Here is a 16533-nt window from a genome sequence, read left to right as displayed (position 1 = left end):
ACACCACATCCTCTCACCCTTCCCAAGGAATCTGCAGAGATCAGACACCCACTAGACTCCCTCGCTCCCATGAGGCATCAATCCCACCAGCCCTGGAACAGAGAGGTGTTTGTTCCCTTTCCTCTCAGCCCTCTCTCTGGGCTGGAATCCAGAGGCAACTGCTGAGAGCAAAACCCCTCAGCTGCCAGGCAGGCACGGGATTCCCAGACCCTCCATCTAGGGGGGGTGTCCCCCTCGACCCCCTCCCTGGAGCCCCCGGAGCTGCAGCGAGCAGGGGGGAAGCTGCTGCACCCTCAGCCTGATGAGGGAACACAGAAACTAAACACAACCAAGCCAGGCTGCTTTGGGTTCATACAAACTGGGGGGTTTCTTTGATGCCACACATACAGACACTGCAGGGACGAGCATGGAAAAAGTGCCACCTGCGTCATCCTCACTCAGCCTGTCCTTTGAGCACCTCCAGCACTTCGCTCCCCCAGCCCAAAACAAACCCTGTTGGGATAAACCCGGTGTTCCAAAGGCAGGATCTGAACACATTTAAGTGTCAGTGAGCCCTCCCAGAGCCCAGGGCAGAGGCAGCAGCAGGTTCCCTGGGGCTGAAGCATCGCTGTGTCCCAGCCCCAGGCCCTGGCCCCAGCTGGGAGCGGGAGCTCCGTGCCAGGAGACGCCTCTGCAGAGCCCAGCGTCGCCCGCAGGACTCGCTGCTGTCCCTGAGCACAAGGACACGGTCACAGGGGACACGGCCCAGCACCCCCCCTGCCCAGCTGAGCCCCAGCAGTGCCCCCACCACACAGCCCCACCCGCTGGAACACACCAGGAATGGGGGTGTAGGTTCACTGGTGTCCAACGGAGCCTTTCCCTGCTTGTTCTGAGCCCCCAGCCCTGCATCCACATCCTCACGTGATGTCACAGCCCAGACCTGTCAGCAATGCCACGGGATGGTTTGGGTTGGAAGGAGCCCACCCAGTGCCACCCCCTGCCACGGGCAGGGACACCTCCCACCATCCCAGTTGCTCCAGCCCTGTCCATCCTGGCCTTTGGACACCTCCGGGGGCTTCTCTGGGCAACCCCTGCCAGGGCAGAGTCATCCTCGCTCCGAGCACGGGATGAAGGCTCAGCTGCATCCCAAACCTTCCAGGGGCAGAGCAGCAGCCACTGCAGGTGGAACACTGAAGAGCCTCTGAACTCCACAAAAAGCTGCTCCTCACGAGGTCCCTGTCAGTGCCACAGAAGCCAGGGAAGCAAACCAAGGGTATTTATAGACCTGGATTAGAGCGGGATCTGCTGGGAATCCTGTTGTGCAGGGAACTGAGCACATTCCCGTTCCTGGAGAGGTGTGAGGGTGACAGAGGCGACGGATTTACGGGCTCTCCCTCCCAAATCCATCCTTTCCCAGAACATCCACACAGCTCAGGGAGCCTCCAGGGGCACTCGGCCACTCTGCCAGCGAGCTCTGCTCCCGGAATTCCTCACCACTCCCATCTCCCTCAGCCTAATGGAAAGGCACCCAGGCTCCAGAGACAGGCATTAAATCACAGAGAAGCTTCACCTGCTTTCTGCTCCAACCCCCAGTTCCATAGGAACCCTTGGAATCAGGATGCTGATAAGGATAACAGGGCGTTATCCTGGAAGGAATGTCTGTGGAGCAAGAGCACCGTTATCCTTCATCATCCTCTACCTTACTCCAACAAAAATAACCACTGCTGGTAAAAATGGCTTTTTTACTGATCCCACTGAAGGTCACGCAGCTACACCAGGCCCTGGGGCGAAGAGCTCAGTAACAAACAAAAGGGTTATTTTACCCACAAAGCGGTAAAATCACCAACACCCAAGAATTCTGCAATTTGTGAACAGCCGGCAGGTGGAAGAGGGAATACTCCTGGTGGGATGGAACCTGGGAGAGCATTGGGCACGGGAAGCAGATGTGGACAAAAGCCTTTCAAACACTGTTCTGGGACGGAGTGGAACGTGGCCAAGCCCATCCTCCCTCCCACCCAGCCATTATATTTTATTTTAATCACCAGCCCAAAACCCGATGCAGGGGCACCAGCACTCGGATCAGCTCGATACAATCAGTCCCCACAGGAATCCAAACCCGTAATTACAGCAGCCTGCACATGGAAAACACGAAGGAGGGAGGTTCTATTTATGCAGGGGACACAAGAGTTCTGAGGACGAGGCGACTGAACTGGGGGAAAGCGGTTAAAAACGCACGGAGTGAACGGATTTGGGGTGTTTTGAAGAGAAAACCAGCTGCACCAAAGGCTCTCTGGCTTCTTAAACCACAGGAAAAGTGCCTGGGCAGGGGAGAACTTTGCACCTGAAATGCCTCGGGAGCACTCAGCAGGATCCTGAGAATCCAGGGAAGCAGTGACCCCTGGCTTGGGTGTGAATCCATTTCCTCCCTCCCTCAGGCCACTCTGTCGAGCCTCACAAAAACTTCCTGCCCCTCCGCTGACCTTCCTGACCCTGGGACATTCCCACCTTCCCCAGGCTGGCAGAACCTCCCTCTGAGAACTGGAATGGACAGGTTTCCCCAAAGACAGGCTTGGATTTACCTCCCAAACCCCTCGTTTTTAGCCAAACCACCTCTCCCAGTGGTTACTCCCAGAGGGAGCAGGAGGTGGGGACTCTCCCAAGCTCCAGCTGAGCCACAGAAACTTTGGAGTTGAGTGGTTTCTTTTTTCTCCCCTCTGTGCAGCACGAGGGGAGATGCAACAATACATCTCCTCTGGTAGTTGACAACCCTCTTCTATTTCGGGAATGCTCATCTGCAGGTGGAATTGGATTTATGTTCCCATGACTGACAACACAACTCGCTCGACTCCGCTCCATCCCGGCCTATGGCAGCTCCTGCTATTTTCAGCACTCTGCCTCTCCAGTATTATTCCAAAGGTGACAACTATTTCCAGATAACACCAGAGCAGCGTTTTTCACACTTTAAAAAAAAAAAAATTTTTTTTTTTAAATTTTAAAAAATGTTTTAAAAAGTCATGGATCTCTAAGTTTTGCCAGAGGGTGAAGGAGAACCCTGTGCAGAAAAGCCAAGGTCTGCTGGCACTGAGGAGCTTTCCCTTCACCCACGGAGAGGCTGAGAGTGTCAAAATGGAATTAAAGTCCCTTGTTGGAGAGGTCAGAATAGTCCTAACCTGGGCTGCCACAAAGCTGCTCCTCAGCAGCAAACAGGGAAGCATCTACTCCCCCTATCCTGGCAGGGCAGCCCTCCAGAAGCCCCGTGTGGGAATCGTCCACAGAAACAGCCCCAAACCCACAGGAACACAAAGATGTGCTGGAGCACCGAGCCAGTGTCACAATTATCCCTGAGAACTGCCACATCTGGAGCGTGTAATCCTGATTGTCACACAAAGGCTCCTGACAAAGCAGGCACCCCCAGAGCAGGTGGCTTCTCAGAGCGTTGCCAAGGAAGAGTTAACGGCTCCTCTGGAGCCCCTGGAAAGCGTCAGCCCAGATCCCTGGGAAGAAAAGCCTGAGGGTGGGATAAGGAATGCTAACCAGCTAATTAGCAAGCAGAGGAAGAGGAGTTCTGTGATCAGGGAGATGGTTCACTCACTCCTCTGTGCTCAGTACTGACCCACACAGCCAGAGCTGCTCTGGGTCCTCATCCCCACGTCCCAGACCCTCTGACTGCTCACCACAGCTCCTGCAACCACCCACAAAAGCTGTTCCCAGGTCAGCAATTGTTCCAGCCCCGTGTCTTCCCGGTGCCTGGAACGAACAATGCCTGGGTAAATGAAATTCCAGTCGAGTCGTCCCCAGCTGCAGCTCACACGGAGTTCTGGAGCGAGGCCTTCCTTGGCCTCCTCCAGCTCCATCCTCGTGCCCACAGGGCTGCAGGGAAAATAATCCCTTCTCCAAAGCCCCGGGCTGCTCTCCCAGAGTAGGTGTTGCCCCATGACTAACGGCTGGCGACCAACCAGTTCCGCCGGCATTGGCATTCCGGTGCCGCCACCGCTTCCAACGGCACCCGCTGGATCCGGACTAACAAATGTGAAATCCTGGATCCCCCCTCGGTGCCCAGCACCGAAAACACCTCAGATGGTTCTGTCCACGTCCCTGCAAAGAGGAGCTGCGATAGCTCAGTCCTGGAGCACCGACAGAGGACCCCAACTCTACAGCCCACAGGACGGGAATGTCGACGCTTCCTTGGGATCAGCTGCCCCTACACCCGCCTGACACCAGCGGAATTCCCCGGGACATGCTCCCAGCGCTCCTGGCTGACAGGAAAAACTGTTCCCAACACTTTGCCCAGGACATGAGGAGCGTGAAGCTCCCTGGAAGCGCTGCCAGGTCCTGTGGATCACTGGAAACACGTTACCAGAACTGCTGAGATCCCGCTTCCCGCCACAATTCCAGCGCCGGAAGCACAACGGTCACGGTTCTGAGCCTTAATGAGAGGTCTGCTTTAAGATAAATAAATAAATAAATAAAGAGCCCACTCAGGCCTTGTTTTTTCCTCCCCAACAGAAAAGCTGCACTGTTACCATCAAATTCCCAACCTCTGCCTTCGGGAATTGCAGACAATTCCCAGCCAGGGCTGGAAGGAGGAGCTGGGACACATCATGACTTGTGGAGCACAAACACTGAGCCCTGGCCAGCAGGAAAAAGAGAAGTGACCCTCAGGGTGGAGGAAACGAAAACACCCACGAGGAAACCTCCCAGGAGCAGCTCCTGCAGCAGGTGCAGAGAAATCCAACTGCGGATTCCGGGCTCGAAGGGTTAAACCCGCACGAGGAGGAATCTCCTGTTCTTCCAACAGCAGAAATGGACAAAACGCCTTCAGGGCTCCAAAAGACCCCACAAAACAACCAAAAAACCCAACCCAAACTATTCTATAGATTTTAAAATAGATCTCTTTTTTTTTTTTTTCCCCCCAAAGGGGACAAGTTGGGAACGAAACAAAAAGCTTTTTGGAGAAGGCTGGGGGGATGTCAGTCCCTGGAGCTGAGGGGGTGGTGGCAGCGCCCTCAGAGGGACTGGGAGGTGTCAGAGGTGAGGGGAAGGTCCCCCAGACCCACAGCCCCCACCCCTGGCGCCGGGCCAGGGCCCACTTTCCTGCTCCCACCTTCCCATTAGGAGAGAGATATTTTTAAAAATCACCCTTATGTGGTTCTTTTCCTAGGGGTTTTTCCCCCCCCTCTTTTTTTCTTTTTTTTTTTTTGTGGAATGAAAGTAAGACAAAGCAGGAGCAACTGAGGTTTCTCAGCTTTTACAGCTTCTCAGAAATCCACTGAAAATCCTCCTCTAAGCGCAAATTCGGAACTGTTTTCAGCGGGACAGACCCAACACAGGCTGAAGCTCATTAAAACCACTCCAGAACCTCACCTTGTCCGTTAGGGGGGAGGAAAAGCCACGCAATAAATTACGAAAAAGCACAACCCTTAACTAAATTTCCTGTTTTGTGTCTCGGCATCAACGCTGTGCCCGAATTTCCTCCTTTTTTTCTCTCTTTCTTTTTTTTTTTTTTTTCCAGTCTTTAACGTCACACAGCCAATCCCTACCCAGCCAGCTCCACAAAAACCGAACCCAGAACTCGTGGAGAACTCCAGAGCCTCTCGGAGCTGGAACCATCAGCTGAATTCATAACTCACTCCCAGGAAAAATCCGGCTCCCCCACCCCTTCAAACGAAGATTAAAAGGAGGAGATTCAACATCCCCTCGCACCCAACAGCACCAAGAATTCACTGAATCAAACGAACTCCTCACCGTGACTGCTTTTAGCTGGGTTTGGTTGTTTGGTTTTTTTTTTTAAACTAATTCGTGGCTTTTCAGGTACTCTGGAGGAGCAGCAGCAGGGAGGGGGAAAGCAGCGGGGATTGCGCAACACAAAGGACATTTTAAACGTGTTTTGGGTTCGCTGGGGGTGGGGAATTTACGGCCGAGAAACTCGAGCCGAGCCCTGAGCCGAGTTTCACTTTCGCAAACCCCGAGTGCCAGCGTGTTGGGTGGCACAATGGCCCGTCTGTCCCGGGGCTTCCACCGAGGGCCTCCTGGCACAGCCCAGCAGCAGGACCATAACGGGACACCAGGAGCCACGGGCTGGCCCTTCCTCTCCTCTGAACCCCGGGAACTGGTTTGAAAACACAAACCTCAGTGGGTAAAGACAAATGTTTGTCGGGGTTTCTTTTTATAAGGCACGGCTCTCTCCAGCTTTGTCCCCTGGGTGCTCCTCACCGGGCACTGGATTTATAACTTCTTTCAGTTCTGTTCCCTCCCCTAATTTCACTCCTTCTGCCACTCTGCTGGGAAACTGGGACTCTCCCTCCACACACAGGGTCCCACGGAAAGATTGCTGGTCCGTGGCTGAAACACTTCTAGAACTTCAGGGATACTTGAGCAGTTCGAGGCTTCCACCTCCAAGTTCAGCTATCAGACCTCTGCACCAAGGCCAGGTTGGACAGGGCTTGGAGCAACCTGGGAAGTGTCCCTGCCTGTGGCAGGGGATGGAACTGGATGAGCTTCAAGGCCCTCCCTACCCAAACCACTCCATGATGATCTCAATTCCTTTGATTTCTCAGGAAGACGGGGAAAACCACACTGGATCTACCACAGCAGGTCCCTCACCTCACCTCACCCCATGTCAGCAGAGCTGCTGCATTTTATAAACCCCTTTTTCCACCCCTCGCTCTCCCCTGCCCGGCGCAAGAATCCCCAAACAGTTCCAAACTTCCACCCTGCTTTCCATGGGGTTTGGGCCACCCACCCCCACTTCCCACGGCACAGCAGGACTGCCAGGACTGCCAGACCTCTCACCAGAGCCGTGCTGGGGGCTGCAAACCCAACACAACCAGACTACTCCACCTTCTCACCCCGAGCTCATCCTTAAGGCGCAAAAGTGATTTTGGAAGCGTCTGCTCTCACCACTTCCCTCCTAACGCATTCAAGACAACTTCCCCAGCAGACAAGTTGGCTGCCTGGGAGCCCTACACAACCCACAGCGCTCCCAGGGTGGTTATTCCGGCGCTGGAGCTCATCCAGCCCCGGCTCTGGTGGGGCAGGGACAGCCACGACCCCTCGACGCCGAGAGCGCAGCTCCCGGCAACAAAGTCAGCGTTTTCCAAAGGGCAGGAGTGTTCAGTTCCTCTTGGAGCCAAGTCCAGGGATAAGCAGCAGGTCCTGGAGCCAGGCACTCCCCTCGTCAGGCTAATGAGCTCCAGGGCATGACAACCTCGAGGCAGGGCCGTTATCTCCCCTGGCAGATAAGGAAATGGGGCAGGAAGGCTCGGGCTGGGCCGGCCCCGGAGGAGGGAAGTGAGATGAGCAGGGGACAGACCTCCCAAACCTCTGTGCCCCCCTGTCACAGGATCCTCTCCTGGCCCTGGGATGGTCCCTCTGGGCTGTCACACTCCTGGTGTGCTGCCATTCCCACTCCTGCAGAGCGGGATCAACCTCCCCAGGGCAGCGCTGGCTGAAGTGGCTGCAGTCAAACACCACGTCCAGGGATGGGACGGGTCCAGAAGGAAAGCTGGTACGGACACCAGGGCTGTGGGCACCACCACAACCCCCAGCCACACACCAGAGCCACTTCCCTCCGTGTCACAGCCACACATGGCCAGAGAAAGCCCCTGGGACAACAAGCCCCACCTGGCCACGCTGGCCCGGCCCTCTGGCTGTGACAGGGTGGGATAACCAGAGCTGGGGAGCCCCAGGAGTTTGGTTTGTGGCCATGGAGCTGACCAGGGAAGCCAAAGCACCAGGGCCCAGCCCATCTGCCTGGTGTCCCACACAGCAGGGATGCACAGACCTGTGGGACCCCCCAGGGCCCACCACCCTGGGACGTGTCCGGGTCGGTGTCACAAGAAGCCCACGGCTACAAACCCCCGGAGGGACTCGACTGTCCAAAGAAAAACCCTAAAAAGCCACAGTTAGTTCTTACAAGCAGCAGCAGGAGGTGTCTCAGAGCAGACCCAGCTCTAGCACAGGGTCTAGGGTGGAGGTGAATCCCATTCACCAGCTCCAGGCACCGGGACACCTCCCAGTCCCTGCTTCCCTACAGCCCCCTGACTCCTGAAGGACACGCAGCCTTCCATCCCACAGCTCTATCTGGGAGCGAGGAGAAGGAGACAGGTTTCTGTCTCTTTGTCTGCGGCACCCACCTCCTCTACACCTCACTAACACAAAACCCAGCTCCTGCAGCCACCCCTCCTTTATGTAACCCACACGATTCCCTGATGCCTCCCGAATCCTGCCTGGATGGGGTGGGATCCCATCGCTGTCCCTCGCCAGCCACCGGCTCCAACAGCTCCTGTGCCTCCTCTCCACACCGACCAACCCACCCTCAACTCGCACACACAAAATAAAACAAGTAAATTATGGATGTTGGACCTTCTGACGAGCCCCCAGCCGCCTTTTTTTCACCCCAAACCGGGGTCTAGACCCTTCACCCTTGAGTCACCCAACTTCCCGAGCAGCTGGTGCTGAACCATCTCCCCCATGGATTCCAACACTCCCTTCGTCCACCCAAAGACCCCCCTCACCCTCGCACCCCACCCCTGGCTCCAGCCACTTCCCATGCTGCCCACCCCCACCTCCAGCCCCATCCCCCTGACCCCTTCACCCAAAAACCTGGGAACCCTCCCCACAACCCACCCCAGCCCCTCTCTGTGACCCCCACCCCAAACATCCCCAAGTCACCTCCTCTCATTGAATCTCGTGCTGGAATCTCCCCCTTCCCAGTGCTGAGACCCCCATGGGGACCCTCTCAGCTGCCCACCCCACATCTGCCCCCTCTGCCAAGCTCCAGCATCCCCAGGAGCCTTCCTTGCTCCCCACAGGACCCCCAAACCCCCAGCCCAACCCCTGCCCTGCACGGGGTTCCCTTTCCCAGCCCTTGTCCCCAAACCCCCTCAAGCCGCCCCCAGCCCAGCTCCCTCCTCACACCCCAGCCCTCCCCACCTGCCCAGACCGCCCCCAGACCCTCAGCGACCCCAGACCCCCGGCCCCTTCGCCTTGGCCTCCCCACCCTCCACCTCCTTCCCAGACCCCCCGGCCCTCACCCCATCCCCGCCGCCCCCTCGCCTTCCCTGCCCTCCCCCACCCAGATCCCCCTCACAGCCCCAAATCCACCTCGCACCTCCCCAGGCCCCCGAGGCCCCTCAGGCTCCCCAGCCCAGCCCTGCTGCCCCCGCCCGGGCCGCGAGGGCCCCAGGCAGGGCCGCGCCGGGCCGAGGGGCTGCAGCCAAGGCGCGGCCCGAGCCCAGCGGGCGGCCCCCTCGGCCTCCCGGGCCGTCCCGCCCGTCCCCGGCGGGTCCTCACCGGCAGCGGCGGCGCCGGAGCGGCAGCAGGACCGGAGCGGAGCCGCCGCCTCAGACCCCGCGCGGCGCAACGCACCCTGCTGGCCCCGGGCGGCGCCGGCCCCGCCCCCGCGCCTGACGGACAGCGCGGCCCGCCAATGGCAGCCCCAGCGGCGCGGAGAGCGGGGGCGGGGCCGGAGGCAGGGGCGGGGCCAGGAGCGGCCGCCAAGTTCGGTTGCGGCGGCGGCGCGGAGAGGAGGGGCGGGAGGAGGCAGGGCCGGGAGGAGCGGCGGGGCGGAGCGGCCAATCAGGGGGCGGGGCAGGGAAAGGGGCGTATGCATGTAAATATCTCATTAATATTAATAATCAGGGGCACGTGGCGTCCGGGGCGCAGAAGGCTCCGGGACGGGCCCACCCCGGGACCCCCGGGATCCCCCGGGCTGGGTCCCCTCCTGAGTCCCCTCTGTCCTCCCATGTCCCCCCAGACCCCACCGGGATACCCCAGTCTGTGTCCCCCCTGCCCCAGGTCCCCCCATTCCCCTCGGGACCTCCCAGCCTGTGTTCTCCCCCCCAAACCCTCCAGGTCCCCTCAGGATCCCCTGGTCTGTGCCCCCCGCTTTCTGGGCCCTCGGTGCAGCCTGGCCAGGCTCCTGTGAGCCCCCCGTGCTGTGTCGCCCCTGGTGCCCTGCCCAGGCCAGCCCTGCGTGTCGGGGGCTGCAGCCTCGGCCTCCCCCACCCTGGGGAGCCGCTCTCCGTGTGGACTGGGGGGGGAAATCCAGGGGGATGAATCAGCAGCGGGCGGGAGTCACGCGGGGGGAGCGGGAGATGCCGCCCTGAATCGAGGCTTTGATTCCCCCCTCGGCTGCCACTGGCACCGGGCGGTGCCTGGTCCCTGTGGGGTGAGAGGGGCCTGGGGTGCCCCCGGGATTCCCCGTGGGGGGACACGGCCCCGGCCCCAGGGCAGGAGGGACTGTGGCCACAGCTCCCTGGCAGCTTCCCAGCTCATCCCAGCCCGCAGCAGGGCCACACCAGTCTGCCCCAGTCACAGCTGCAATCCCAGCAGGAACTGAGGTGGAGAATCGCCCGGTCCGGGTTGTCCCCAGCGGGGGGAAGATGGGGCCCTGCTGCCACCGGCGGCGGCTGAGCTGAAATTGGGCTGGAAACCCAATAATCCTGTTAGTGGGGAGAGGGCTGATTTTCCCTTTAATCCAGTTTGCTCCCATATGTCCCGGCCCGCCGTGTCCTAATCCGCTTTGGCTGCAGATGGGCAGCACTGGGCACTTGGGATCCCCCAAGGGCCGAGGTCCCTGGGGGGCACACGAGGGACAATGTCCCACGCAGGCACCGTGGCTGGCACGAGGCACAGGGCCAGGAGCTGCCTTGGGGTCCCAAAAACTGGAATTGGGCATTTTATGACCATGGGGATGAAGCGACGGCTCCTCATGGCGGGGGGGAGCGGCGGGACCGGGCGGCACCACGGCTCATCCCACGGCTCATCCCGCCACTCATCCCGCTAATTAACGCTCAGGAGCAGCTTGTTTAAAGCCTGGGCCCGGGGGAGGCTCCGGGTGCCCTGCAAGGATCCTCCAGCCCGGACCTGCACTGATCCTGGGGGGCTCAGGCTGGGGGATGGGGGTGCTGCAGGGACCATCCTCAGAGCTGGGGTGTCCCCAGGGAGCTGCTGGTGGCCGTCCCCACATACCTGTGACCATCCCACAGAGGTGAGACTGTCCCCACTGAGCTGGGATGATCCCCACGGAGCCACGACCGTCCCCACGGAGCTGGGACTGTCCCCAGGGACCAGCCTGTGGCTGTCAACACGGAGTCACAGCCATCCCCATAGAGCTGAGCCTGTCCCCATGGATCCCTGACATCCCCACGGATCCCTGACATCCCCACGGATCCACAACACCCTCACGGAGCCGTGACCATCCCCACGGATCTGTGCCACCCCTACAGATCCATGACAGCCCCATGGATCTGTGACCGACCTCCCCATGGAGCCGTGACTGTCCCAGGGTCCTGACTGTGGCCATCCCCGTGGAGCCACAGCCATCCCCATGGATCCTGCCATCCCCATGGATCCCTGCCATCCCCACACATCCCTGCCCATCCCCAGGGATCCACGGCATTCCCAGGGATCCCAGACGACCCCCACGGGTCGCTGCCATCGCCGTGCCCTTGGCGAGGCCCTCTCGGCCCCGTCCCCCTGTCCTCCCCCACTCCCCTCTCCCTTCCCGCTCGTGCCCACGCGGCTCCCGCGCCCGGGGAGCAGATGGTTTCCATGGCAACAGGCGTGATGACGCACGCGCCACGCTCCCACCCCCTCCCCACGGGCAGCGAGGGGCGGGGGGCACCACGGGGCGGGGGGGGCCGCGGACACGCGTGTGTGCCCGGGACACGTGTGCGTGTGTGCGCGGGCACGTGCGCGGAGCCCTGCGCGCGCACACGAGCACACACGAGCACACAGCAGCACACACGAGCACACACGAGCACACACGAGCACAGAGCAGCACACACGAGCACACACGAGCACACACGAGCACACACGTGCACACACGAGCACACACGAGCACACAGCAGCACACACGTGCACACACGAGCACACACCAGCACACACGAGCACACACGTGCGACCCCCACCCCTCCTGGCCCCCTTTCCGGGCCCCTCTGCGGCCCAGCGCCCGGGCGGGGGCGGCTCCAGGGGACGCGGGAGCGTTTCTCATCTCTTTATTGAAGGAAGACTATTTCTAGAGTAAAGGCTACATCGTCACGGTGTCACCTCGTCCCCTGGGCACGCGGGTCCTCCTGTAAAAAGCCGGGGGAAGGGGTGCGGGGAGCTGGGAGGGGAGGGGGGCTCAGCCTGCCCGGGACACCCCTCGGAGACACCCCCTCGGGGACAGCGGGAGCGGGGCCGGAGCGAGGGGACAAACCTCGGAGCGAGGGGGACAAACCTCGCGGGGACGAGGGGCTGGTGACAGCGCGGGGACCCCGCTCCGGCCGGGGGGAGCAAGCAGGGCTGCGACAGAGCTGGGGGAGCCGGAGGGTCCCGGGGTGTGGGGCCAGGCCACCCCGCAGGGAGGACTCTGAGGGGTCCCCGGGGCATCGGGGCACATCCTGCGCGGGAGGGGGCAGCGGGGGCGCGGGGGCCCGGCTGGCGGTGGGGCCGGGGGTCTCCGCCGGAGCTCACCAGGATTGTGCTGGGTCAGGACCTCCCGTTGGACCCGATGCTTTGTGCTTGGGCTGGTGGCTCCGGCTGCGGCACCGGGAGGGGCTGGGGGAGGTGAGGGGACCACGGCGCCAGGAGGGGACTGGGGGGCTCGGGGGTCCACGGCGGCAGGACAGGGCTGGGAGACCGGGGGGACCCACGGCACCAGGATGGGACCGGGGGCTCAGGGGCTGCGGCACCAGGACAGGATGGGGGCTGGGGGAGTCACGGCACTGGGACAGGGCTGGAGGCTCAGGGGGCTGCGGTGCCAGGGTGGGCTGGGGGCTCGGGGGGGTGATGGCAGGGGCTGCCCCCGCCCCGGGTCTCTGCCCGCAGGAGCAGAGCACTATGGCGTGGGGACGGGGGCGTGGGGAGGGCCTGGGACGCGCGTGGCCGTCCCCGAGGGTGACACCGACACCACCACGAGGTCCTTCCCTCCCACGAGGACCGACGGGGGCCGGTGCCGGTGCCGCCGGTTGTGCTGTGAGTGTGGGGGGTGCGGGCGGTCCGGGGGTCCTGCCGTGCCCCGCGTGTCCCTCGGCTCGGGGGGACGCCCCATCTTCACCCCCAGCCCCGGGGCGAGCGCAGGCGTCCCCGCACAGTCACAGTGATGGCACACGGAGGACGAGGGGACGGTCCCGCTGCGATGCCACTGCCACGTCCGGCCGTGGGGGGGGAGAAGGGGGGTCCGGAGGAGGGGGCACGGGCCAGTCCGGGGCTCTCTACATGATGCTGCACTTCCCCTTGATTTTGTCTGTCCTCTTCTGCTTGCTGGAGCGCTTCCCGTCGATGGTGAGGCTCACGTTCCTCCTCTTCTCCAGGTTCAGCAGCTCCTGGAAGAGCTCCTTGACGTTGTAGTTCATCTTGGCCGAGGTCTCCATGAAGGCGCATTTCCACTCCTTGGCCATGGCCTCCCCCTCCCTGCTCTCCACCTCCCGCTGCGTCTCGTCGCACTTGTTGCCCACCAGCATGATGGGGATGCTCTCCACGCTGCCCTTGATCTGCACGATCTGCTGGTAGATGGGCTTCAGCTCCTCCAGCGACTGCTTGCTGGTGACGGAGAAGACGAGGATGAAGGCATGGCCCTTGGAGATGGAGAGGCGCTGCATGGCCGGGAACTGGTGGCTGCCGGTGGTGTCGGTGATCTGCAGGGTGCACACGCTCTTGTCGCAGCTGATCACCTGGCGGTAGGTGTCCTCGATGGTGGGGATGTAGGTGTCTCGGAAGGTCCCCTTCACGAAGCGCAGCACCAGCGAGCTCTTGCCGACGCCGCCGGCGCCGAAAACCACCACGCGGTAGTCGTTGCTCTGCTCCGGCATCTTGGCCCGGAGGTGCTACCGCCGCTGCGGGGGGACAGGGGGGCGTCATGCCGGGAGCACGGGGGGGTTCGGGATGGACCCCCCCTAAAAGTAGTGGAGAGCCCCCCTTGAGGTGCAGCTCCAGGCGGGGTTGGACCCCGCCATGCCCTTGGGACGCCCTTGCCGCCCGGGCCGGGGTGCGGCTGCCTTGGCTATTTTTACCCGGTGCCCGCTGTGGCCATATGGCCGAGCACGGCCACCGGCACCGTGGCTGTGGCTGAGGCCGGCAGGGCAGCAGGCTGGGGGGGCTGTGCCGGGCAGGGACCCCCAGAGCCCCCCCGGGCAGCAGGAGCTGGGGCAGCTGCTGGGACGTGGTGACACCTGGAGTGCCCACCGGGGCTCTCGGGCCCTGCCCCAGGTACAGAGGTGCCATTTCCCACACAGGCCACGCTGCCAACTGTCCTGTCAGCCCCTGTCACCCTGCACTGTGCCCTGTCACCCCCTGCCACCCTGTCCTGCCATGTGCCCTGTCACCCCCTGCCACCCTGTCCTGCCCCGTGCCACCTGTGTCATCCCTCTGCTCCGCTCCCAGCCCGGGGATGTGTCAGGGAGCAGAGGGATGTGGGCACCGGGCAGAGCGTGGCACAGGGGTGGGCTGTGGGCTGGTGACCTGCAGGCTCAGAGACCCCCGTGGCCACCCTTACGCTGCCAAACCTCGGTGCCCGCTCTCAGGGACAGGGTCCCCAGGCCTGGGCAGGGTCCCCAGTGCTCCCCCGAGTGGCGCAGCCCTGGGGTGTGAAATGAGGGGGCACAAAGAGCCGCTGATGCTGAGCCCTGGGCTGGCCCTGCCTCGGTGTCCCCAGGGCAGCACAGGAGTGGCAGCACCACCTCTGCCCCATGAGGGTACCCAGGGGCTGCTGCATTCCCACCCCATGGCACCAGGGGTCCGGATCCCACAGAGGAGCCCCAATACTCTGGCACATCCCCAAACCCCAGAACTGGTGAGGTTGGGAGCTGGAGAAGGAGCCCATCCCCGTGGCCTCGGGCACCCAAGGAGCTCAACCCACTGTGGGCTCCTCGGATCCCACCACGCTGGAAGCGTCACCAGCACACGGGGCTGGGGATGGAGCGGGGGCCAGGGCTGAGCTGGCACGTGGGAACGTCCAACCTCAGCCAGGGCTGGACAAGGTCCTGCCCATCCCACCTGAGCATCACACCTGTCCCTTCCCACCTGTCCCATCCCACCTGAGTGTCACACCTGTCCCTTCCCACCTGTCCCTTCCCATCTGTCCCTTCCCACCTGTCCTGTCCCCCCTGCCCCAGGCACAGTTGAAATCCCCCCTGGCCTCGCAGCCATGGTGGGGGGCACTAGGGTGAGGGGCTGGGCTGGATGGACCTTCCAGGAACCTGAGGGGGCCCTTTGGGGTCACCCCCTGGCCTGTGCCCAGCTGTGCCCCAACCCCAACCAGCCCTTGGTGCCTGAGGGTCCGGAGCACGGCCCCCACTCAGCTCCTGGGCACGGGACCACCTGCCAGCCTGGGCCGGATCCTGCCGGGGGGCTCTGCTCCCCCCAGCACCCCCCAGTACCCTCCCACTTGGGCCCCCAGCACTGGGGGTGACAAACAGCTGGTGGAGGGGCTGGGGGTCGTGATGGAGGGCAGGGGCAGAGCAGGGGTGAAGGAGCAGGATGGAGACAGAGACTGGGAAGGGGCAGGGCAGGATGGAGGGATGAAGGGGCAGGAGAAGGAGCTGGATTGGAGGGGCAGAAGAAGAGCAGGATGGATGAGCATCCCGCTCAGGATGGAGATGGAGAGACAGGGGAAGAGCAAGGATGGAGGTGGAGAGGCAGGAGAAGGGGCTGGGCGTAGGGGCAGGATGGAGATGGAGGAGCAGGGAGAAGGGCAGGATGGAGATGGAGAGGCAGGAGAAGGGGCAGGATGGACGAGCATCCCGCTCAGGATGGAGATGGAGGAGCAGGAGCCGCGGCTGGAGGGGTTGGCGGGGCAGGGTCTCGGGTCCCACCGCCCCACTCCCCGCCCGTGCCGGGGGCAGCCCCGGTCCCCCGCCGGCCGCGCTCCCCCGGCCCCCGCCGCGCCGGTCGCATTGCGGTGCCGCCGCCGCCGCCTCACCGTGTCCTGCCCGGGATCCGCCCTTGGCTGCGGGCGGCGCGGCGGCCTCAGCGCATGGCCCGGCCCGGGGCGGCCCCGGCGAGGCGGCTCCGCTCCGCCCGGCTCGGCTCGGCGGGGCTCGCTGCGGCGGCGCTGGGGCCGGTGCGGCGGGGCCGGCTCGGCTCGGCTCGGTTTAGCTCGGCTCGGCTCGGCTCGGTGCGGTGCGGCCGCCGCAGAGCCGATCCCGCCCCGCCGCCGGCCTCCGCCCGCCGCGCCCGCCCCGCCTAGGGCCCTGGACCCTCGGGCCCGGCCCCGAACGGCTCCGGGACACGGCGGGACGGGGATGGGGACAGAGGGACGGGGATGCACGGACAGGGATGGGCACAGACCGACAGGGATGGGCACAGACCGACAGGGATGGGCACAGACCGACAGGGATGGGCACAGACCGACAGGGATGGGCACAGACCGACAGGGACAAACAGATGGGGATACACGGGATGGAAACGCACAGGCACGGACACGCGGACAGGGATGGGGACAGACAGACAAGAACACACGGGATCGGGACACACAGACAGGGACACACAGATGGTGACACATGGCAAGGGATGGGGACGGACAGACAGGCAGGGATACACAGGGATGGGGTCCCACAAACAGGGACA

The 16533-nt window shown here is 62.7% G+C and overlaps 1 protein-coding gene across 1 annotated transcript; it reads right to left on the bottom strand.

The window, feature by feature from the left end:
• Positions 1-11966: 11966 nt before the first annotated feature.
• Positions 11967-16048, bottom strand: DIRAS1 (DIRAS family GTPase 1). Its single transcript, XM_050321183.1, has 2 exons — positions 15887-16048; positions 11967-13802 (listed from the first exon to the last, which is right to left on the bottom strand). Exon 2 carries the CDS (start codon positions 13776-13778, stop codon positions 13182-13184), a length of 597 nt encoding a protein of 198 aa, XP_050177140.1. The 5' UTR covers positions 13779-13802; positions 15887-16048; the 3' UTR covers positions 11967-13181.
• Between the last annotated feature and the right edge of the window lie 485 nt (positions 16049-16533).

Source organism: Myiozetetes cayanensis, unplaced genomic scaffold, assembly GCF_022539395.1.
Source record: "Myiozetetes cayanensis isolate MyiCay16 unplaced genomic scaffold, myiCay2020 scf26, whole genome shotgun sequence".
Taxonomy (NCBI): Eukaryota; Metazoa; Chordata; class Aves; order Passeriformes; family Tyrannidae; genus Myiozetetes; species Myiozetetes cayanensis.
Note: the sequence above shows the minus strand (reverse complement) of the source record. Positions and strands in the feature narration are given on the sequence as shown.